This window comes from Choloepus didactylus, chromosome 27 (assembly GCF_015220235.1).
Source record: "Choloepus didactylus isolate mChoDid1 chromosome 27, mChoDid1.pri, whole genome shotgun sequence".
Lineage (NCBI taxonomy): Eukaryota > Metazoa > Chordata > Mammalia > Pilosa > Megalonychidae > Choloepus > Choloepus didactylus.
The window spans coordinates 9,089,143-9,111,379 of record NC_051333.1 but is presented as its reverse complement, the minus strand read 5'-3'; the positions used below and the strand labels follow the sequence as shown (position 1 = coordinate 9,111,379).

General features: G+C 55.1%; 1 protein-coding gene across 2 annotated transcripts in view; it reads left to right on the top strand.

Moving 5' to 3' along the window:
- BICRA (BRD4 interacting chromatin remodeling complex associated protein) overlaps nucleotides 1-22,237 on the top strand; it is a 78,509-nt gene that overhangs the window by 44,423 nt on the left and 11,849 nt on the right. For both annotated transcript variants that reach the window (XM_037819480.1, XM_037819481.1), the window contains exons 2-7: nucleotides 6,554-6,654; nucleotides 9,291-9,336; nucleotides 9,456-9,498; nucleotides 11,308-11,373; nucleotides 13,168-15,114; nucleotides 15,807-15,983. In XM_037819480.1, coding sequence (XP_037675408.1) covers nucleotides 9,296-9,336; nucleotides 9,456-9,498; nucleotides 11,308-11,373; nucleotides 13,168-15,114; nucleotides 15,807-15,983 — 2,274 coding nt within the window. In that variant the 5' untranslated portion in view covers nucleotides 6,554-6,654; nucleotides 9,291-9,295. The remainder of the gene's footprint in view (nucleotides 1-6,553; nucleotides 6,655-9,290; nucleotides 9,337-9,455; nucleotides 9,499-11,307; nucleotides 11,374-13,167; nucleotides 15,115-15,806; nucleotides 15,984-22,237) is intronic.

Genomic DNA, 22,237 nt, shown 5'->3' with positions numbered 1-22,237 from the left:
CAGACACTGCAGGTGCTTTGGCAACACATCGGGGCAATGTGACTTCCAGGCCTGCATGTCGAGGCCGCGGCAGGAATGCATCCGTGGGTTGGCCCATCTGTGGCGTGTGGAAATGAGCTGCCTTATCTACCATGTTTCAGGGCAGTGAAAGGGGAAGAGGATCTGGGTAGGTTACTGGCAGAAGATGGGAAGCAGTGAGGGTGTGGCAGGAAGTGTACCCCTTGTCGGGGTGGGGCGAGGGTGGAGAGCCAGGCAGGCACCACCGTATGGTGGTTCAAGACCCCGGGCCCGGGAGCCTATGGGCCTGTGCTCAAACCTGGGCCCCGCCACCTGCTAAGTGCGTTACCTCCGCCTGCCTCGGCTTCTTCATCTGGGAAATGGGCATGTGGAGAGTGGCATCTGCCTCACAGGGCTGGCTCTTGGACTTCAACTAATAGGAGCTGTGGTGATGAAGATGAAGAAGTGGGGAGGTGTTGGCAGCTGAGGACGAATGGGGCGGCATCTGAACTACCTCAGATGCCAGGGAGACATCTGCGGGGCGTCCCCAAGTGGGACTCAGTGTCAGGGTTGGGGCAGCTCAGGCTGGAGGCCAGCGATCAAGAGCATGGGGGTGGAGAGGCAGAGGCCAAGCCACGGGTGCCGGCCCACAGGAGGTGGCGCGTACACAGTCATTTGCGTGTGGCTTGATTGATATTTTTACTAATGGACTTGAGCTCCATCAGGGAGCTGTCCATTTTGCCCAACACCGTTTCCCAGCACCCAGCACAGGGTGGGAATATGGGAGGTGGGTCAGTGGGTGAGTGGGTGGGTGCAGCGGTGAGGTTCACACTGTGTAACCAGCAGTACCTGGCATGCTCCGGAAGGAGGTCTTGCCCCTCTGTTGTTGGGTCATGGGAGTATCCCAGGAGGTCCCCAGGGACGCGGCGAGGCGGTAGGGGCTCCGGACAGCATTTACTTACCAATCGTTAAGGGGTACTTCAGAATCTTAACAGCTGATGCAACCAGTTGTGAGCCAGCAGGATGTTAATACAGGAGGGAGGGATGGGTGCACAGGTGGACGGGTGGGTGGGTGGGTGGATGGATGGATGGAAGGAAGGATGGATGGGTGGATGGAAGGAAGGATGGATGGATGGAAGGAAGGATGGATGGGTGGAAGGAAGGATGGGTGGTATAGGTAGGTGGATGGAAGAGTGGATGGATGGGTGGATGGATGGAATGAAGGAAGGAAGGGTGGGTAGGTAGGTGGATGGGCGGATGGATGGATAGAAGAATGGATGGGTGGATGGGTGGATGGAAGGAAGGATGGATGGAAGAGTAGATGGATGGCTGGGTAGGTGGGTGAAGAGATATGGTGAGGCCTAGATTTGGGCAGGCAAAGGGGGATGGAGAGGAGGGGTAGATGGGAGAGATTTGGGATGTAGAATGGCTAAGACTTGGCTTGAGTCAGAAGTATGTCGGGTAAAGGCTGGGCGTTAGTCTGGAGAGCGGGCTGAAGATAGCTGTGTCAGCTGCTGCTGTGTAACAAACAACCACCACATTTAGAAGCTGTTCTGGTTATTATTGCTACATAACGAATTACCCCAGAATATAGTGGCTTGAAGTAGCCATTGTTCCATGCTCACAGATTTTCTGGGTCAGGACTTTGACATTGCACAGCAGGGATGGCACAGTAGCTCGGCTCCCTGATGTTCGGGGCCCTGGTTGGGGAGACTCAAAGGTTGGGGGTCACTAGTAGGGACTGAAGTTCCCTCACATGCTTGGTGCTGGGCTGGGATGGCTTAAAGATAGACCTGCCCTGCACCCACTTGTGGGCTCCGTGTGGCTACCTAGGCTTCCTCATCGCGTGGCAGTCCTGGGCGGCCAGGCTTTGGCGTGGCGGCTGAGGCCTTCAGAGGTAAACATTCCAGCGGACAAGGCCAACGTCAAATCGCCTCTTATGACCCGGCTTCGGAAGTCCCAGAGTGTGGCTCCTTGCACGCCGTGGTCAGAGGAGTTGCAGCCTCGCCTCGATCTCAGGGGAGTAGGAAGATGCCATAGTGGAAGATCATGTGGGGGGCAGATTTTGTTGCAGCCATCTTTGGAAAATGCTTCCTGCCTCCGTGGCTTAAAACAAAACCTTGCATTGTTACTGATGATCCTCTTGGTTGGAATTTGGACTGGGCTCAGCTGGGAAATTCTGGTTCTGATCAGGTGTCTCGTCAGCCAGGTGGCTCTGCTTCCAGGGCTTGGCTGGCTGTTGGCTGGGGTGATGGGTGGACAGGCACATGCCTGTCATCCTCCGGCGAGCCAGCCTGGGCTCCTCCATGTGGCCACTGGGCAAAGAGTGACGTGTGCCGGGTCCCTCGAGGCAGAGGCTCAGAAAGGCACAGCGATACTTCCACCCTGGTCTATTGGCAGGACAAGGCAAAGGCCAGCTCAGGTTCAAGGGGTGAGGTGATAGATCCCAGCTCTCGTTCGGAGGGGCCGCACAGGGCAGGGAGGAGAAGAATGCCTGACAGCCTTTGCAGTCCCCCATGGTGACGTTTCTTTCAGATCCCCCTTTCCACCAGCCCTCTCCCATTTTGCTGGACTTCTGTAAATAAGTGGCTCACAAAGTACAGTCCTTACCCATGTAGACCGTCAGAGACCTTACAGTGGGTTGCAGGATGTTACAAAATGCAACTTCTTTTGTCTTAGTATGTGTTCGTCTGCAAATAATGGAAAGCCTAACAGTGGCTTAAACCATAAGGATATGTATTGATTACCTAATAAGGCTGGAGGCAGGCAGCCCATGAGGAGTTGTTAAGAACCAGTTTTTTCTCCCTCAACACCCATATTCTGCCACTGGGCTTCTCAGCCTCAGATTTGATGGCTCCTGGTTGCAAAATGGCTGCCGCAGCTCCAGTAATCTCAACTGTATTCAAAGCTGAAAGCAGGGAGCAAAGGACTTTTTCCCTAGGGAAGCTCTGTCTTTGGATTCTGGAAAGAAAACTTTCCCAAAGCCTCCCACAGTCTTTCCTTCAACTCTCATTGAGCAGAACCCAATAGTACAAACACTTGGGTTTGTACAATTTACAGAACTATGGCTACTGTGGCTGCAAGGGAGGCTGGGAAAGTGAGTAACTGATACAAGGGCTAGGAGTGCCGCTGGCTTAGTCTAGTGATTTTAAGGCCTTTTTTTTTTGTCCATAACTCACAGTAAGAAATAATGTTTATTTGTAATCCAGAAAACACCCATCCACACAGAGACTCACATAATTGAAACCAGTTTCACACATGAATATTTACTCTTGCCCTGCGTGAAGCACTGTAATATTTTTATTCTATTCCGTTCCATTGTATGACATACTATATATTTTTTAAATGCTTGTCACACCTGATGATTTGATTTCATAACTCTCTAAGTTAACTCATAGTTTTTGAAAAAGGCTTATCTTTTTGTTTACATCTTGGAGTTGGCAAGTGTTTACCCTGAACTGCATCAGGCTTTTGAGCAAGGAGGAAGGAGGGGGAATTTGGTGTTTTGAAAGGCAGGAGATGGGCTGTGTCATACCTTCTTCACGTCTTAGCAGCAATGATGTATTCTGTGCACTTTCATTGTTGTTACTTGCAAGTAACCCAAGGGTTCCTAAAATTTGTACTGGTAAATTAAATTAGCCATTTTGGTGCTGGATGGTGGTGATGGTTGCACAACATTGTGAAAGTAATTATAATACCACATGAATTTTATCACAATAAAAATTTTTAAAAAAGAAAATTAAAATTAGCCAGTGTCTGGAGCTTAGCGGGGACTCTTAATTCCGTATCCTGCTAAGCAGTTTGGCTTCTGCACAACTCTTGATGACAACGCAGAACTCCTATTGCATTACAAGTGCTGGAGGAATTCACAGAATTTTCTGGAAGGACACTTTGTCATTGTTGCTTCATTGCTGTTCTCTTGAGCTGGCCGTGGTTTTCAGGCCCTGCTTTTCCTGCTTTTTATAGCATAGCGGTTAAGAGTGAGGTTCTTCGGAACACAAGGTCTGGTTTCAGATTCTGGCCCCGCAGTGTGATTTGAGGCAATTGTCCTCTCCCTCGGAGTCTCTTGTCTCCTGAGCTGTAAAATGTGAGTCATAATTATTCCCGCCTCGCTGGGACATGGGAGGAATCCATGGGCATGGAATTAGCACAAGGCCTCATGCCAAAGAATCGCTCGGAAAATGTGGGTTCCTCGGGGCATCAGTCAGCTTCGGCTAAGTTATGCTGCAGTAACAAGGGACCCCTCCAGATCTCAGGGGCTTTCAGTAACGAAGGCTCGTTTCTCATGGTTGTGCATGCCCGTCATGGGTTGGCGGTGGCTGTGTCCACTTGTCCGCTCCATTCCAGGACTCGGGTGGATCCATGTGATGGCTCTGAAAGCCTCTGCTCAGAGGGGGTACAATACTTCCACTCCCGGTTCATTGGCCAAAGCAAGTCACACGGTGGCCCCTGACGTCAGCAGGGCCAGAGATGGAATCTTCCCAGAAGAGCAGGCCCATTGTCAGGGCAGTGAACAGTTTGTCACTGGAGTGCTGGCAACAGTTTTGGCTACCCAACTCTGCACCCACTATTGCGCACCCCCCCCCCATCATTTTTCAATAGATTTTGAGTGCATGTGTGTCAGGGGTGGGGGGCTGCACTGCCAAACCTGGGCGAGAACCACTGGGCGTGTGCCCGAGGTCGAGGACTGGGTCTGGTTTTGCTCGTTATGCAATCTTCAGCTCTACCCCATTCCAGACAAATAGTCGGTGCTTAATAAATGCACTGTTCACCAGGCTTTTCACCTTTGAATGAATGAGTGGATTTGTGTACTTCCTCTGTGAGTTCATTCATTCACTCCACAGATATTTATTGCGCTCCTACTAGGTGCCAGATGCCGAGCAGGTGCTGCAGGCTGCCCAGCCCCGCTCTCGCCCGTGACACCACCTTTCCAGCAGGTGCTTCACGTGTTCAGGAAAGGGCCCAAGACGGTGCCGCGGGAGGTGGGCGGGCAGCGGGCACACGGCGGCTTCGTCAGCGTCAGCTGCACTGGAAGCTGGGGTGGGGGTGGCGCCTGTTAAAACTGCCGCAGCCCTGGCCCCCTCCCGATTTCTGACTTTCTAAATCCGGGGTGATTTCTGGGAATCGCTGCCAGGCTGTGTGGAGACGAGACTGGGGGCAGGAGGCAGGGGCGGAGGCCTGAGGGCGTTCTCACAGCCAGCGATGTTTAATAACACTCACAGAATAATAGTATCGATACGAGTAACATCGACCCCAACGTCTGCTGTGCACAAACCCCAGGGCAGGCCCCGTTTCCAGTGCGCTCCACTCCTTATGGAAGACAGGAGTGAAACGATGCCCGTTTTACACGAGGCCACTGAGGCACCCAGCTCTCGGCTTCCACCGGTACCCCCCTCCTGCCACTTCTGCTTCATCTCCACCTACTTGATCGTTACTTTACAGTTTTTTTTAAATAAAATTTACGTGCACACATTGTAGCGGTTACATTTTGAACACTCGTGTGACCCACACCTCTCTCACAATGTAGAACATTTCCCTTCCCCCAGAAAGTTCCCCATTCCTTTCTTTAGCACTAGTATGAAATTAAAAGGTTCAAATAAAGATTCTCAGGGTGAATTCTGGTCCTTCCCACTCGAACCCGGGTATTCACCTGTGGACCCCATTTGGAGAAGCCCCTGTTCGCCCCCACGCCACCCCCTGCCCCACCGTTTGCCTCCAGTTCTGCCGTGGAGAGGTTGCTCAGCTTGGGCAGGAGGGAAGGAGGGACAGGGAGCCGGTCACTCTCAGAGCCACCGTGGTTGGGCCGTCCACGTGGGAAAGGACTCCGCCTCCCAGGCTCCTGGGACGGGTGTGTTCTAGATCTTTCTAGATCTCTCCAGGGTCTGGGACCAGAGAGGGGAAGCCGCTTGGAGCTCTCGCTCTGCCTTCCTCTTCCATGCCACTCTGTGTCGCATCTTCAAATCCGAAATATTTCAAGCGCTGGTAAAATGAAAACGGAATCGTGCACGCCCGTCACCCAGCTTCGTCTCGTCTTAGTGTTTTTGCCATATTTGCTTCCAATCTTACAAAATAAAAGAAAACCTGACGAGTGGACCGTCTCTGGGGTGGCGGTTAAGAGCAGAGACCCAGGAGTTGGCCTCCTGGGTTCAGATTCCAGCCTGGCCTCTTCCTGGCACATCACCGTCCTCTCTGTGCCTCGTCTGCAAAACGGGGATTGTGGAAGAACCAGACTCAGAGGGACTTAGAGAAGGCAAAACGCCTTCATACCTGCAAACGCCTAAAACAGTGCCCACCAGGTAGTGGCCCTGCAACCAACGGGCTTACTTCTATCACGGTTATTTCATTAGATCAACGTGCTGTGCGTGAGGTGTCGTGTTCTTTTGTGGTTTCATGCTCGTATCTGCTCTCTCCGTGCTCTCTTGCCTTGAAATGTCTCATCAGCTCCCCCTCCTCTCCACCCCCCAGTCCTTCTCGCTCTCTCCAGAACCCCCTCCCCGCAGCTCACGCTCCTGGGCTCCGGCTTCCTCACTCAGGCCCCTCTCTCCTCTCTCCGCAGCTGGCCCCCGAAAGGACGCTCCCCAAGTCCCCAGCTGGGGGCCCCGCGTAGACTTGGAGAGGACACCCCCTCCTTCCCTTCATGATTCGTTGGTAGCGCAGGTAAGCAGGGCGGCGTCCCCATCCGTTCATTCCCGGAGGGGCGCTGGGCTCTCGTCCGCCTCCCTGAGCCCCCCGGCCCCTGGGAGGAAGGAGCATTCCTGCCCGGCCCAGCCCGGCCCGGTGGCACCATCGGCTCTTCCCTCTCCAGCCTGGGCCCCCTGGGTCCGCGGGCCCCCCACTGCCTGCATGCCAGCTCGCCACCTTTTGTCTTTCCCTCTTTCTCCATATTCTTTGCAGATCACCCCTTGTCCCCTGGGTGGTTGGGAAGGTGGGAGCTTGTAGGCCACAGACCTGGCAGCCCAGGGAGAAGGACACGGAGGTGAGGGCTGGGCGGGGGGCAGGAGGCAGCTTGTCGGCACCACATCCAGTACAGCCAGAGCCCCCAGGACGGGCCTCTCAGGGGACAACCCTCAGCTCTGAAAGGAAGACTGATGCGCGGACCCTGTGTGTGTCTGTGTGTTTCTGTCTATGTTGTGTGCCCTCTTGTAGATCTGGGTTTGATAACCCAGGGCCCATGGTGGGGGAGAGGGGGTTGTCATCCAAGAACCCTGGGAAGGCGTGAGTTAAAGATTTTGCCCACATGCAGGTTTCTGGCAAGAGGGTCTTTAGTTTTCATCAGATTCTCTAAGGAACTGTTGAGAGAAGACCCTCACTAACTACGGGAGGTCTTTGTCTGAGATGCTTTGGTATTTGCTGAGGATAGTGGGAGATGGAGGTGGGAATAGGAGGTTGCTACTTGAGTTCAGAGAATTCTGTTGAACCAGCCAAGGGGGCTTTAAGATTTTCTCTGTGTGCTTTTTTTTTTGGGGGGGGGGGGGGCTGGGGCAGGGGGAGCAGGTCCATGCCAGGCACCGCATCCTTATTGAGGTCCAGGACCTCTGCCCCCCAAAAAGGGTTAAGAACTCCAAGGCCCTTGGCTGTAAGTTCTCTCCATTTAAGGATTGTATCGTATTTCTCACTGGATCCTGTATGCATAATTCAGAGGGAAGGATGCCTGAGGATGTGTGGGGCGATGGAAGGATGAGGGGGTGCAGGGATGTGTGGAAGGATGGGGGGATGTTTGGAAATTTGCAAGGATGGAGGGATGGATAGATGATTGAGTGGATGGGTGGTGGTTTGAATGGGTTGATGGGTGGGTATTTGGATGAATGAATGGATGGATGGATGGACAGTTGTTTGAATGGGTTGATGGGTGTGTGGATGGATGGATGGATGGATGGATGGACAGTTGTTTGAATGGGTTGATGGGTGGGTGTTTGGATGGATGGATGGATGGATGGACAGTTGTTTGAATGGGTTGATGGGTGGGTGTTTGGATGGATGGATGGATGGATGGATGGATGGATGGATGGATGGATGGACAGTTGTTTGAATGGGTTGATGGGTGGGTGTTTGGATGGATGGATGGATGGATGGATGGACAGTTGTTTGAATGGGTTGATGGGTGGGTGTTTAGATGGATGGATGGATGGATGGATGGATGGACAGTTGTTTGAATGGGTTGATGGGTGGGTGTTTAGATGGATGGATGGATGGATGGATGGATGGATGGATGGATGGATGGATGGATGGATGGTTGGATGGATGGATGGACGGATGGTTGGATGGATGGTTATTTGGATGGGTGGATGGATAGATGGAAGGAAGGACAGTTGTATGGATAGATGGGTAGATAGTTGTTTGGATGGTTGGTTAATTGGCTGGTTGGTTGAAAGGATAGTGAGTGGGAGGGAGGAGGGTAGATGGGTAAATAAAAAGAATGTCAGTTTCCTTGTGTGTGAAATGGGCCTAACAATATCCCTTCCCCTCAGGGGTTGAACAAGCTGTCGTTTATAAAGTGCTTAGCCTGGTGCCTGGCACATGGCGAGCTCTTGACAATTGTCAGCCATCCTTATCTTCCTCATGGTTACAGGGAGGACTGCTTCACCCCAGTGGCTTCTCTGACTCAGCGCCCATCCTTGTGGGGCCCTCTCTCATTTTTCTGCCTTGGTTCCCCCTTCACCCTTCCCTTCCTTGAGGACTACACTGTATACATCTTAAAGAGGAGCCTAAAACAATGAGCCATAAGGCACTTCTTGCCTCCTCCACTCACTCATTGCTTCACCCATTCATGCGTAGGACAGACCCCTGGCCCACCACCACTCTGGACCAGGCCCTGAGTTCGAGAGGCATGACCACGTGGTGGTGAGGGATTTGTTACACAGCTGTAGATAGCTGATGCAGGTCCTCGTGGCCTCTCCACCACGGGCTCAGGAGCCCACCTGCCTGGGGTCAAGTCCCAGCTCTGTCACCTGCCAACTGGGAGATGGGTAGTGACCGTGTCTGTGCCCCCAGTCCCTCGTCTGGATAATAGGGGTGACAGGGCCCACCTCTGAGGATGCCGTGAGGATTAAATTAGTTAGATGCATGAGAAGCACTTAGCCCAGGTCCTCCGGTGACCGGGGCTCAGTCAGTCTTGGTTGAGGTCATCGTCAGGTGATGGGGGGGGAGGGAAGGAAGCTGTCCCCATCCCCGCAGGGGAAACGCTGGCTCCTTGGGGACCTGGCCCTGGCGAATGGGCCTGGAAGGGAGGGGCCAAGCAAGCTGCTGAACTCTAACCTGGTCTCCCTGACCTTCTCCCCGGCCCCCCCATCCAGTGGCGATGGATGATGAGGACGGGAGATGCTTACTAGACGTGATCTGGTGAGTAACAGGCTCCCCACCCCTCGCCCTCTGTCCCAGAGCACCCCCAGCCCCCGCTTCCCGTCACCTTCTGCTCTCACTCCTCCCCTCCTCAGTGCCTTTCCCCTTCTCTCTTTCAGTGACCCTCAGGCCCTCAACGATTTCCTGCATGGATCCGAGAAGGTAAGTGCTGGGGCAGGGAGAGGCTTCCCCCAGGCAGGGGCTGGATGGAATTGGGAGCTGGAGAGACACATCTCCTTGGCTCTGTGCCCATCTCCTGTGCCGTCTCTGGGCCAGGCACCGGGGCTGTGGTGGTGACCAAGCAGAGGGCAAATCCCTGCCCTCACACCATAGACACTTCCTTGGTCAACACGAAACCAATAATTAATAAAGGCGATGGCGAAAAGTGCCTTGTAGGATATGATAAGAAATAATAACGTCACTTGCACAAGAAAAGAAATTTTTTAAAAAAGTGAATGGGGGCAGAGAGGGTCAGTGTGTGCAGGAAGGCTCACTCTGAGGAGGTGATGTTGAAGGGGAGACCCCAAGGCTCAAAGGGAGGTGACCAGGAAGCTCCTGGCAGGTGGAAGGTGTCTGGCATGTTTAAGGAATGGAAAGAAGGCCGGTGGGTTTGGAGTGAAGTGGGGACTCGTGGAAGGTGAGACGGGAATGGACAGTGGCCACCTGGTCATGCCGGCCTGGAAGGCCCCAGCAGAGGAGGTGAGCTTTCATTCTGAGTGTGATAGGAAACTCTGTTGGGTTTCCTATTAGGAGAATCCGACATGCACCCCGGAGAATGGAGTAAAGTGGGGAAAAGTGGGGGCCCGCAGAGCCGTGAGGAGCTGCATTAGCTAGCTATGGCTGCGTAACAAATCACCCCAACACCCAGCCTCTTGAAACAGTGTTTGTTATCTCACAGCTTCTGGGGGTCAGGGGTCGAGGAGTGTCCGAGATGGGTGCTTCCGCGTCCAAGTTGCTCCTGGGGTGGCAGGTGGGGTGTCACCTGGGGCCGGAGGACCTGCTGTGGGCAGGAGGTGTCAGCTCCGTGCTGCACAGGCCTTTCTGCAGGCTCCCTGAGCGTCCTCACAGCATGGCGGCTGGCTTCCCCCAGAGCCAGAGATCTGGAAGGGGGTGGAGGCCACCACGCCTTCCATGGCCCCATCTCGAGTTTCCCACCATCACTTCCGCCTTGTGGTCTTGTGAAGCGAGTCACTAAGTCCAGCCCACGGCGTGAGGGAAGGGACCTGAGCTCCACCTCTGGAAAGGAGGAGGATCAAACAGTCTGTGGGCCCGAGGCGGCTGCAGCGGTCCAGGGGAAGGGCTGCAGGGCTGGCCGTGAGGAGGTGCGAGCCCTGCATCTGGGATCTGCTGTTGATGTAGAGTCTGCTGGACTTGCTGGTGACGTCCAGGAAGAGAGAGCTGTCCACTGCTGAGATGGGGCTGGGTGGGGTGGCTTGGGGCTGTTGGACATGGGAATTGGGGTTCTGCAGAGAGAAACAGGGAGGCCTCAGCCAGGGATAAGCACTCACAGGGCACTTACGTGGATGCCAGGCCCCGATCTCGGCACTGAAGTTGCCCCTGGGATCAGAGCAGGTCCTGCCCTCCCCGAGCAGAGTGTTGGGTGCCCCGAGTTGGTGAGCAGGGACGGGGTTGCTGGGGGAGGTGGAGCCTGCGGCAGGTCCCGGAGAGACCAAGCAGCCAAAAGCAGTGGGCAGAGCCAAACCACAGGGCCCAGATTCTGGAGTCCAAGGCGGGCTGAGGGGGTGCCCCAAGGCCAGGCCAGGGGACTCTTGGGGGCACCTGGGCTTTATGTCTATAGCCAAGCCCCTTTCTTGGGGACTTCTCTTCTGGGGGCAAATCGTTTCGTGTTCCTCGGTCCCCTCCCACATCTTTTTGTCCCATGTCACCCTGAATCAGAGCTGCTCTAGTGCTGGAACCTGCCCACAGCCCGGCTGACCTTTGGCCTTGGCTGGGGGGCGAATTTTGTTGCAGCTCGACAGTGACGACCTCCTGGATAACCCTGGGGAGCCCCAAAGCGCCTTCTACGAAGGTCCCGGGGTAAGTGGCCCTGGGGGGCAGGGAGGGCCCTGGGCTCTGAGCCTCACCCAAGTTGCCGGAGATGGCGGCGGGTGGGAGGGAGACCCCAGAGGGAGGAGGTAGTCTCTGCCAGCAGCTCGGGGCGTGGGTGGGGGGCGTGGCTGCTGGGACCACCTTGGCTGCGCAGGAGGGAGCAGAGGTGGGGGCCCTGGAGCTGACACGGGTAAGGCGGCCCACACCCTGCAAGCCTGTCGGAGGAGGGGGTGAAGGTCCTGGGTCCCTGGCCCCAGGGCCTTGGAGGGGCAGCTGGCTCAGAGCCGTCCTGGGGGGTTGAGGCACCTCCTGTGTGCCCCGTATCCCCTTACCGAGTGCCAGTTGTCCACGGCGGCGCCGCCTCTGCCTCACCTCCTCGCCCTCCGGTCCCCCTCCCTCTTTCTCCTCTTCCCCTTCCTCTCTTCTCCCTTTTATATGCCAGGCCCCTTATAGCAATTTTCATTTAATTCTCTCACTCACCCTGATAATATATTCCAAATCATTTCTCTTGAATAATGTAAGGGGTTAAATCTAGAAACCCAACAACCCATTACATTAATGTTATTAAATTTATAGACCCAGTAACAACGGTGGCCCGTCTTACAATTTTGTCATCATTACCCTTAACACTATCATATTTTAAGACCCACAGGTGCCCGGACAGGCTCTAGGCACCTCCCAGGCACGAGCACAGGGAGGTTTTTTTTTTTGTTTTATTGTCACCATTGAACCGTCCCCAAACCAGGGGCTCGGGAGGTACAGCTGCCTGCCTGGCTCTCAGTCGCTCGGTCGCCGAGCAGGAGGGGCCCCCGCCCCAGCCCCCGCCAGCCGGCCCCGGTGCCCCGAGCCGTTTCCCACCCGGGAAACGAGGCTGCCTCCCTCGTGGGGGGTCCTTACCACGGAAACAACGAGGGCAATAATAAAAACAATAGTGACAGCCAGTGTTTCTCAAGCACCTGCTGGGAGCCAGGGGTCCCCATGAGCCCTCACCCAGATTAACTCGGAATTTTTCAAATGCAAACGTTGACCCATTATGTGGCCTCTTGTCTGCAGGGATTAGCTGCTGTGACCTAAGTGTTGCGTGACCAAATTGGTCACATACACACATGCACACGGGTGTTGGGTGTTTATCTACACTGTGTATTTAGAAGCGCACCCCCGGCCGCCAGAGGACGGCACTCGGGAAACACCGGGCTCACCGGCACCGGCACACAGGGAGGCACTCAGGCTGCCACTGTTTCTTGTACCCTCACGGAACCACCGTCTTTTACCCAAAACCTTTGGGGCCAGACGAGTGTTAGGATTCAGAATCTTTCAGATTTGACAAAGTGATGCAGCGTGGGTGCCGGTGTGACGGGACTCACTCACCTTTCTGGGGCCACAGTTAGGCACGGTCATCTTAACGTGGACAGACATCTTTCACCGAGAGTGCCACGTCACCTCTGCTCAGGTTTTGCTGCCAAAAGAGTTAGGAAAATTAGGGCATTTTGGGTTTGGAATCACAGACAAGGATTGCAGGCTGGTATTGCTGTTAGATTTTTTTTAATTACACTGCACTGATGTGCACAGGTGGGGAAACTGAGGCCAGTTTAAGCATGCCCCCAGGTTGCATAGCCAACCCCAGTAGAGCCAGAATCTGAACCTAGATCTGGCCATTCGCAGCCTGAATGCTCGATCTGAGCATGCTGCCCTGGCCGCCAAGCGTCCGTCCCTCCGGCTGTGGCCTGAGCCCAGTGCCTTGCTAACCTCCGCGCTTTCCTTCCCACCTTTTCTGGCCTCCAGCTCCATGTGCAAGAAGCTTCCGGCAACCACTTGAACCCGGAGCCCAGCCAGCCGGCCCCCAGCGTGGACCTTGACTTCCTGGAAGATGACATCCTGGGCTCACCCTCGGCAGGGGGTGGCGGCGGGAGTGGCGGGGGTGCCGACCAGCCCTGCGACATCCTCCAGCAGAGCCTCCAAGAGGCCAACATCACCGAGCAGACGCTCGAGGCCGAGGCTGAGCTGGACCTGGGTCCCTTCCAGCTGCCCACCCTGCAGCCCGTGGATGGTGGGGCAGGCCCGACGGGCGCCGGAGCGGCGGCCACTGTGGCCACGGGGCCCCAGGCCCTCTTCCCCGGCGGTGCCGACTTGCTGGGGCTGCAGGCTCCACCCACAGTGCTGACCCACCAGGCCCTGGTGCCACCCCAGGATGTCGTCAGCAAGGCCCTGAGCGTCCAGCCCTTCCTGCAGCCTGTGGGCCTGGGCAATGTGACCCTGCAGCCCATCCCAGGCCTCCAGGGCCTGCCCAATGGCAGCCCTGGGGGCGCCACGGCGGCCACGCTCGGCCTGGCGCCCATCCAGGTGGTGGGCCAGCCCGTCATGGCACTCAACCCGCCCACCTCCCAGCTCTTGGCCAAGCAGGTGCCTGTCAGCGGCTACCTGGCCTCAGCGGCTGGCCCTTCAGAGCCGGTGACCCTGGCGTCGGCTGGCGTCTCGCCCCAGGGGACTGGCCTGGTGATCCAGAAGAACCTGCCTGCCGCTGTGGCCACCACGCTCAACGGGAACTCGGTGTTTGGAGGGGCAGGGGCCGCCACAGCAGCGGCCAGCGGGGCGCCCTCGGGGCAGCCGCTGGCGGTGGCCCCGGGCCTGGGCCCGTCGCCGCTGGTTCCCGCGCCCAACGTCATCCTGCACCGCACGCCCACGCCCATCCAGCCCAAGCCCGCCGGGGTGCTGCCACCCAAGCTCTACCAGCTGACGCCCAAGCCCTTCGCCCCCACGGGCGCCACGCTCACCATCCAGGGCGAGGCGGGGGCCCTTCCGCAGCAGCCCAAGGGCCCCCAGAACCTGACTTTCATGGCGGCGGGCAAGGCGGGCCAGAACGTGGTGCTGTCGGGCTTCCCGGCACCCGCCCTGCCGGCCAACATGTTCAAACAGCCTCCGGTCACCACAGCGGGCGCGACCCCACCCCAGCCCCCCGGGGCCCTGAGCAAGCCCATGAGCGTCCACCTCCTGAACCAGGGCAGCAGCATCGTCATCCCTGCCCAGCACATGTTGCCCGGCCAGAACCAGTTCCTGCTGCCCGGTGCGTCGGCCGTCCAGCTCCCCCAGCCTCTGTCAGCCCTGCCGGCCAACGTGGGCGGGCAGATCCTGGCCGCGGCGGCCCCCCACGCGGGCGGACAGCTCATCGCCAACCCCATCCTCACCAACCAGAACCTGGCGGGCCCGCTGAGCCTGGGCCCTGTGCTGGCCCCCCACTCCGGGGCCCACAGTGCCGCCCACATCCTCTCGGCCGCCCCCATCCAGGTGGGCCAGCCCGCCCTCTTCCAGATGCCCGTGTCCTTGGCCGCCGGCAGCCTTCCCACGCAGAGCCAGCCGGCCCCTGCCGGCCCCGCCGCCACCACCGTCCTGCAGGGCGTCACCCTGCCGCCCAGCGCCGTGGCCATGCTCAACGCCCCCGAGGGGCTGGTGCAGCCGGCGGCTCCTGCAGGGGAGGCCACCCCCGTCCTCGCGGTGCAGACGGCGCCCCAGGCGCCCCCCACGGTCAGCACGCCGCTGCCGCTGGGCCTCCAGCAGCCCCCAGCACAGCAGCAGGCCCCGACCCCCCAGGCCGCCGCCGTGCCTCAGGCCACGACCCCCCAGCCCAGCCCAGGCCTGGCATCCAGCCCGGAGAAGATCATCCTGGGGCAGCCACCCCCAGCCACCGCCACGGCCATCCTCACTCAGGACTCCATGCAGATGTTCCTGCCCCAGGTAACGGGGACGGCCACGGGCCGGGTGGCAGGGAGGAGGGGTCCCCAGGGCATGGGGCGTGCAGGGGCCGGGAGCTGAGGTGGTGAGCAGGGAGGGCCTTCAGGGGTAGGGAGAGCAACTCAGAGGCCCATCCGTGCTCCAGATCCGGGGTTCCCTGGGGAAGGCTCAGGGTGAGAGGGACAGACTGACCGCCAAGGAGAAAGAGCGACAGGCTGATGCGGAGAAATGGAACAGTTGGCTGGCTGACAGGGAGACAGGCTGACTGACAGACAGACGGATAAGGAGAGAGCCTGGCTGGCTGACAGAGGGACTAGCCGGCCAACAGACAGACAAATAGACAAGAAGAGAAACTGTTGACTGACTGACAGACAAGGAGAGACTGAGGCCGCCTGCCTGCCAGAGGAGGGGAGAGGGATCACAGTGACTGAGGTACAGACAGATGGAGCAGGAGACGGACAGGAAGTCGGAGTGGAAGGGGCTGCCTGGGAAGCGGCCTCCCTGGCACCTGCCCCCCAGGGCTCTGCGCCCCTCCCCGGCCCCGCCAAGGCCACCCAGTAGCCCTCCCTCCCAGTCTCCCGAGCACCCCCTCCTCTGGAGCCCTGGGAGTGTCAGTGCTGGCAGAGGGTCTTGGGGTGGGGAGGCCGCGGGGCCACAGGGGTGGCTTCTGACCCTGTGCGGGGTGCCCCTTTCAGGAGAGGAGCCAGCAGCCCCTCTCCGCGGAGGGCCCCCACCTCTCCGTGCCCGCCTCGGTCATAGTCAGCGCCCCGCCTCCTGCCCAAGACCCAGCCCCGGCCACCCCCGTCGCCAAAGGAGCTGGCCTCGGCCCTCAGGCCCCTGACAGCCAGGCTTCCCCGGCTCCGGCCCCCCAGGTAGACCAACCCCGGCAGCCCTGGTCCCCAGCTGGGACTGAGCCTCACCTCCGTCCCCTCCTCTCCCCTGCTCCCTCCTCGCGCTCTGGCTGCCCTGCCTGCCTCTCTGGCTCCCTGACTTGGAAATGGCCTTCTCCTCTGCTCCCTGGGTATTTCCCGAGTGTCTCCTGACAGACGTGGAGGCTGGAGGCCGGGGCCAGCCCTCGGACACTCACACTGCAGGCGGGGATGCAAGATGCACGGGGGAACATTTACTGTTTCTTGAAACTATAATTTTCACGTCTGGATTAGTAATACATTCAGAGAGTCCACATTTCAAAAGTTTCAATAAAAAGGCCTCTAGTAAAAACCCACCTCCCCTGAACCTTAGCTTCCTGGTTTGGTTTCCCTCTTCAAGGCAGTTTCTTGTATTTCTTTTTCTGTTTTAGGCAAGCGAAACCACACATGTATTCTGCCCCTTTCGTTTTTGCAAAGCTAGTAGCGTATGCTGTATGCAGTTTTGCACCTTTTGTCATTTACAAATTGAACCGTGAGACTGGTCTTCATTCTTTTATACAACTGCGTGGTTTTCCATCGTACGAATGCACTATGATTTATTTAACCGGTTCCTTGTTGTCAGACGTTAAGGTCACTTCTGATCTTCAGTTCGTATGATCAAGGCTGAAAAGAACAACTATGTACTTGTGTCATTTCATAGGATAACTTCTTGAAAAGGAAAGTGCTAGGCTAAGGTCTATGCATTTGTTGATTGGACAGGTATTACCAAATTGATCTCTGGGGAGTATCAGTTTAACTTCTATCAGCAATATGTGATTCGGGCCTTTTTTCCCACTAAATGCCAATGTATTGAACTTGGCCAATCTGATGGGTGAAAAATGCTATCTAATTTTACTTTGTATATCTTTTATCGTGAAGTCGGTTAAGCAGGTGTTATATATTAAGAGCTGTTTGTATTTTCTTGTCTATGGGATTGTCTGTTCAAACCCTTTGTCATTTTAAAATTTGGGTTATTGACCATTTGCTTGTTGATTTGTAGAAACTCTTTACATGTTAGGAAAATTAACCCCAGCTTTTTGGTCTCATGAGAGTCACAAGCACATGAGAGGTTATGGAAGGCTACCTTTTATTCTGGAGGACTGGATGTTGAACTGGTTCAGAAAGGATCCGAGGGATTAGGATAGGTACGACAGAAGAGGGAATAGCATCAGGAAGTGGGGATGGCAGAAATCAGCAGGGGTTTTGGCCTTAAGTGGCCATGACTTCCCAGCTTGACTCTGCCCCTTACCAGTGTGGCCTGGAGCAGCCAATTCCTTCAACTCATCGAGTTAACATACACTTAGCACAGAACAAGCACTCAATACACGTTTGCCATCGTTATTTTTACCTAATGCCGTCACGGGGTAGGGCAGGAGACCCTCTGGAGTCTCAGTTCAGAGAGACGTGGGGCCAAGATGGCTCCAGGTCTTCCCTACATGGGGAGGAAAACGAGGCAGGAGGGGACAGGGGATGAGGGGCTGCCTGGCGCATGAGATGCTGGCGTTGGAAGCACAAGTCCAGCGTAGGCCTGGATCCACGCCCTCTGCGAGCCCCCCCTCCTTGGCCACAGGTGGGCACAGCCCTAGTACCTTCCTCTGAGAGCTGCGGCTGAGCCAGGTGAGACGCCCGGTCCAGATGAGGGCGGAGATCTCTGAACCTCCTCTGCCTTGTTGGTGTCGTGAATTCAGCGGGTATTTGTTGAGCACCTGCTCTGTGCCAGGTGTTTTACCAGATTCGTTCCTGGGGTGACCAGATGTCCGGGTGTCCTCAGCCCCTCCAGGCTCACCAGGGTGGCCTGGTCACCCTACTGCCTCCCTCCAGTGTCTGCTCGGCTCTCCCACCGTAATGTAAACTCTGGGAGGGCGGGGAGTTTGGTTTGTCCTGTTCCCACTGTATCCTCAGCATGCAGAACGGTGCCTGGCATGTTGTGGGCACTCAGTGAACATTTGTCAAATAAACGAATGGAAGAATGAACCCAACCCTACGTACCGAGCGCCCGCTGTGTGCTGGCTCCGTGCCAGGGACGCCCCAGAGAAATCAAAGGGAGAGAAAACATTCTAGGAGGAGCTAAGATGCGGTTGAACAGCCCAGCAGATGAAAGCACTGGCAGCGAGGGCAGCGGAGGGAGCCCGGGAGGGGGCGAGCTGAGGGCCCTGCCCTGGGGAGAGGGGTTGGGAAGGGCGCCTGAGGCCTGAAGGGGGAGGAGGGCACAGCTCCTCGGGAGCAGGTGAGGGCGGGAGCCTCCACAGGCTGGGCACAGCACATGCAGAGGCCCTGGGGCAGGGCCTGCACTGGAATGTTCCAGGACCGGAGAGCCGGCTGGAGGGGAGTGGAGGGTGATGTGGTCAGAGAGGCGAGCGGGGCCCCGTGGGCCGCTGTGAGGAGTTTGCATCTGAAAACCAGGGAAGGTTTTCAGCTAGGCCATCGCATGGTCTGATTTACACGGTTTTCAACAGTCCCTCTGGCTGCCAGTTGGAAAATGGGGGGGCAGGAGGCAGGAGTGGAAGCCTGAAGACCACAGGAGGCTGGTGTAGACATCCGGGAGCAAGAGGGCAGTGTTACAGCCCTGGATGATGGCAGTGATGGTGCGCAGAAGTGGAAGGATTTAGGAGGCAGTTTGGAACTTGCTTAAGGATTGGAGACATGAGAAAGAGGGGATTATGGTAATGATTTTGTGAATAACACTTAACATTTTCCCCAAGGATTGTTCCAAGTACTTTATAAGCATTATCCCATTTAAACCTTGCAACAAAATCGATGCTATTATTGTCCCCATTTTATAGGCAAAACTGAGGCAGAGAGACACTAAGTCGCTTGCCCAAGGGTACCCAGCCGGCAAGTGGTAGAGCCTGGATTCGAACCCTGGTCTTTTGTTGGCAGACACACGCAGGGTCTTAAGACAGGCCTGAGCGTGACTCCCAACGCTGCTTAATCAAGCTCTGAGTTACAATTTTCCTATCTGTAAAATGGGAATAAGGCCACCAGCCTCACACGCTGGCCCTGCACAGTGGGCACCCCGTGAGCGGTTATTTATTATTCCATTAATAGTGATGCTGGGGCTACGGGTGACCTTTGAGAGGAAAAATAAGTGTACACAGGCGGGAGGTGGTTCATGGGGTGGCAGCGGGTGTGCCGGCAACAGTGCCTGCCATGGTGGAAGGTTCTCACTGAGCAAGTGGAAGGAAGGATGGGTGGATGGATGAATGGATGGATGGATGGATGGATGGATGGGCGGACAGGCGGAAGGATGGGTGGGTGGATGGGTGGATGGATGGATGAATGGGTGGGTGGATGGGTGAATGAGTCGGTGAGTGGGTGGGTGGATGGTAGATGGATAGGTGAATGAGTAAGTGGGCAGGTTGACTGAAGAAAACGGACATGCATAAACATAAGCATGCTCAGCATACCAATTTGTAACTTGTGTGCGTGTGCATATGTTGAGCCTCCCTCTCAGGGTGGAGCTTTGTGGCCCAGTGTTTCGTTCATCCCACATTCCCCAAGCTCCTGCTCCGTGCCCAGCCTTGTACAGGACAGGTCTGGGGACACAGTGGTGACCAAGACAGCCCTGAGCCTGCCCTCATGGGGCTCACAGTCCAGGGTCCGAGTTTGTCATCAACACCTCAGGTCTTGAAATTGACCCGATTTTCAGGGAGACGTCATGGCTGCCCCATTCAGGAAGCCCAAGGCCTGTTTTTATTATTTGTATTAGTTTTTCCTTGTAATTGACTTTTATTGTTGTTATTCAGAAAGTGTTACATGGACGTGATTTTAAAAATTCAAACAGTTGAGAAAGAGGAAAGGTCTACAATTAAACTCAGTCTCGTCCTTAACAGAATTCTGACCCTCCTCCCAGAGACGAGCAGCCCTCCTGGTTCTTGAGAATCATTGCAGACCATGGACATTTGGGGCTGGTAATTCCTGGTGTAGGGGGACCTGTCCTGGGCACATACCTGCCACCTACCCACCAGCTGCCAGGACCCACACCTGCTAGTCTTGACAACCAAACTGGCTCCAGATACTGCCATGTCTCTTGGGAGACAGAATCGCTCCTGGTTGAGAATCGCTGATGTAGGGGATTCTGTGCATATCCGGGAACCCCTCACGCCTGAACTCTGCTCTCCAAACTTTGGACCCAGATAGAATTGATAGCCCAAGTGTGTGTGCCTTGCATACAAGCATGTGTTGTCCCTTTGTTTTTACACACACAGAAGCACACTTTGCTCATTTAATGATATGTCTTGGAGTACTGGCTTTCCAACCTTTTTTTTTAACTGCCACCCAGGATAAGGATTCCATTTTACATCAAACACCCAAGATGCACATGAGTATATATATCTCTGAAACAAAACTTTCATGAAATAATACCTACTGCTACTATCTGTGTATGGTACATGCTGGCATTTTCTATTCTCTTTCTGCTTTTCTTTTTAAATGCTGGTCACAGCCCTGTAAAATGATTCAAGCCATTCTTAATGGGTCACCATGTGCAGTTTGAAAACCACCGTCCAGGTGAATTGTAGCCTGGGCGCTGTGATGTCATGGTTAGGAATTCAGATTCCGGAGCCTGACTTTCCAGGTTCAAATCCCAACTCTGGCACTTACAGGCTCAGTGACTTTGGGCAAGTTGTTTTACCGCTCTGTGCCTCGGTTTCCTTCCCTGCAAAATGAGGATGATAACAGCATCTACTTCATAGGGTTGTTACGAGGATAAAATAATTTTATATATATATAGCTATAGTGTGTGTATGTGTGTGTGTGTGTATGTATGTATAGTGCGTAGAACAGGGTCTGGCATGCTGTAAGTGTTCCATATGTGAACAAAGCCAGGGGTTGGCAAACTTTCTCTTTGAAGAGCCAGATACTAACAAATATTTCGGCTCTTCAGGCCACGCAGGCTCTGCCTGCTGTATAGCCCAAAGACGGACACAGACCATACAGAAATGAATGAGCATGGCTGTGTTGTAATAAAACTTTATTTATGGACAGAAAAATTTGCATTTCATGTACTTTTCACAAATCACAAAATATTATTCTTTTGATTTCATTTTTCAGCCATTTAAAATGTAAAAACCACTTTCCACTTGTGGGCCCTACAAAAGTAGGCGGTGGGCCGGATTGGGCCCCGGGCTGTTGTGAGGTGCGAGCGCTAGCGATGTTTGAGAGTGTAGAACCCTCCCTTATTCCTTTAACATCTCTGGAGTCTTTAATTATTGGGCCACACAAAACAGATTCATTCATTCCCTTAGTCACGAATAGATCAGATGGTGGCCTGTGTGCTTGTTAACAAACAACACTCCTATAAATATTCTTTTAGCTGGACTTTTGCACACTTGTGTGAAAATATCCACAAGATAAATTTATAGACATAGAATTTTCCAGATCAGAGGGTGTGTGCACCGAAATCATTTTACGGCAAGCGCTAAACTGGTTGCTCCCCCAAATGGTTATGCCCACGGAGGCTCCGGCAGCTTTCCAAGTGACGAGTCAGCAGACGGCTCACACTTTGCCAGGCTGCCAAGCGTCACCCTCCTGTGCCTGGAGTTGGGCATCTTGCCTTCTCCATGTGGGCAGTTGGAATTTCTTGGTAAACGGTCCTCTCATAGGGTAGTCTTTTTTTTTTTTTTAATGATTATAAAAATAATTATATGCTCATTTAGAGAATCTAGAAAACACAGAAAAAAGAACAAGGAAGAAAAATTAATCACCTCTAATACCATTGTACAGAAGCCATTTGTAACATTTCTGTGGTGGAGTTTCCTTTTCGTCTTTTTTTTTTCCCCATCCATTTAAAACGTTTTTAATTTTTTTAAGAGAGATATTACAGTCACACGGTTCAATCATGAAAAAGTAGATATATTTTAAAAAGGGGTGAGGAAAAATCTCCCACCCAGGCCCTCTGCTCCCAGCCCACCCCACCCAGACTCTCCAGACACCACAGCTGCTTCCTCTGTGTGGACCCTTTGAGCCGTTTGTGCACGGACACCCAGAGCAGACCCGATTCACGTCCTCTCCCATCTGACCCCAGAAAGTGGCACGTTAGGCATCGAATCTGGCAGTCCAGAGAGAGTCCCCCCGTTCCTTTGTTACAATTGGGAAGGGTCCCTCTGGATGGCTGCACAAAATTCACTCATCCAGAGCCACAGCGAGGCACTAATGAGGCTCCGCCAGCCTACCCGTCGCTTCCCAGAAGCCTGTTTGCTGATCAAAGCCAACGTGCA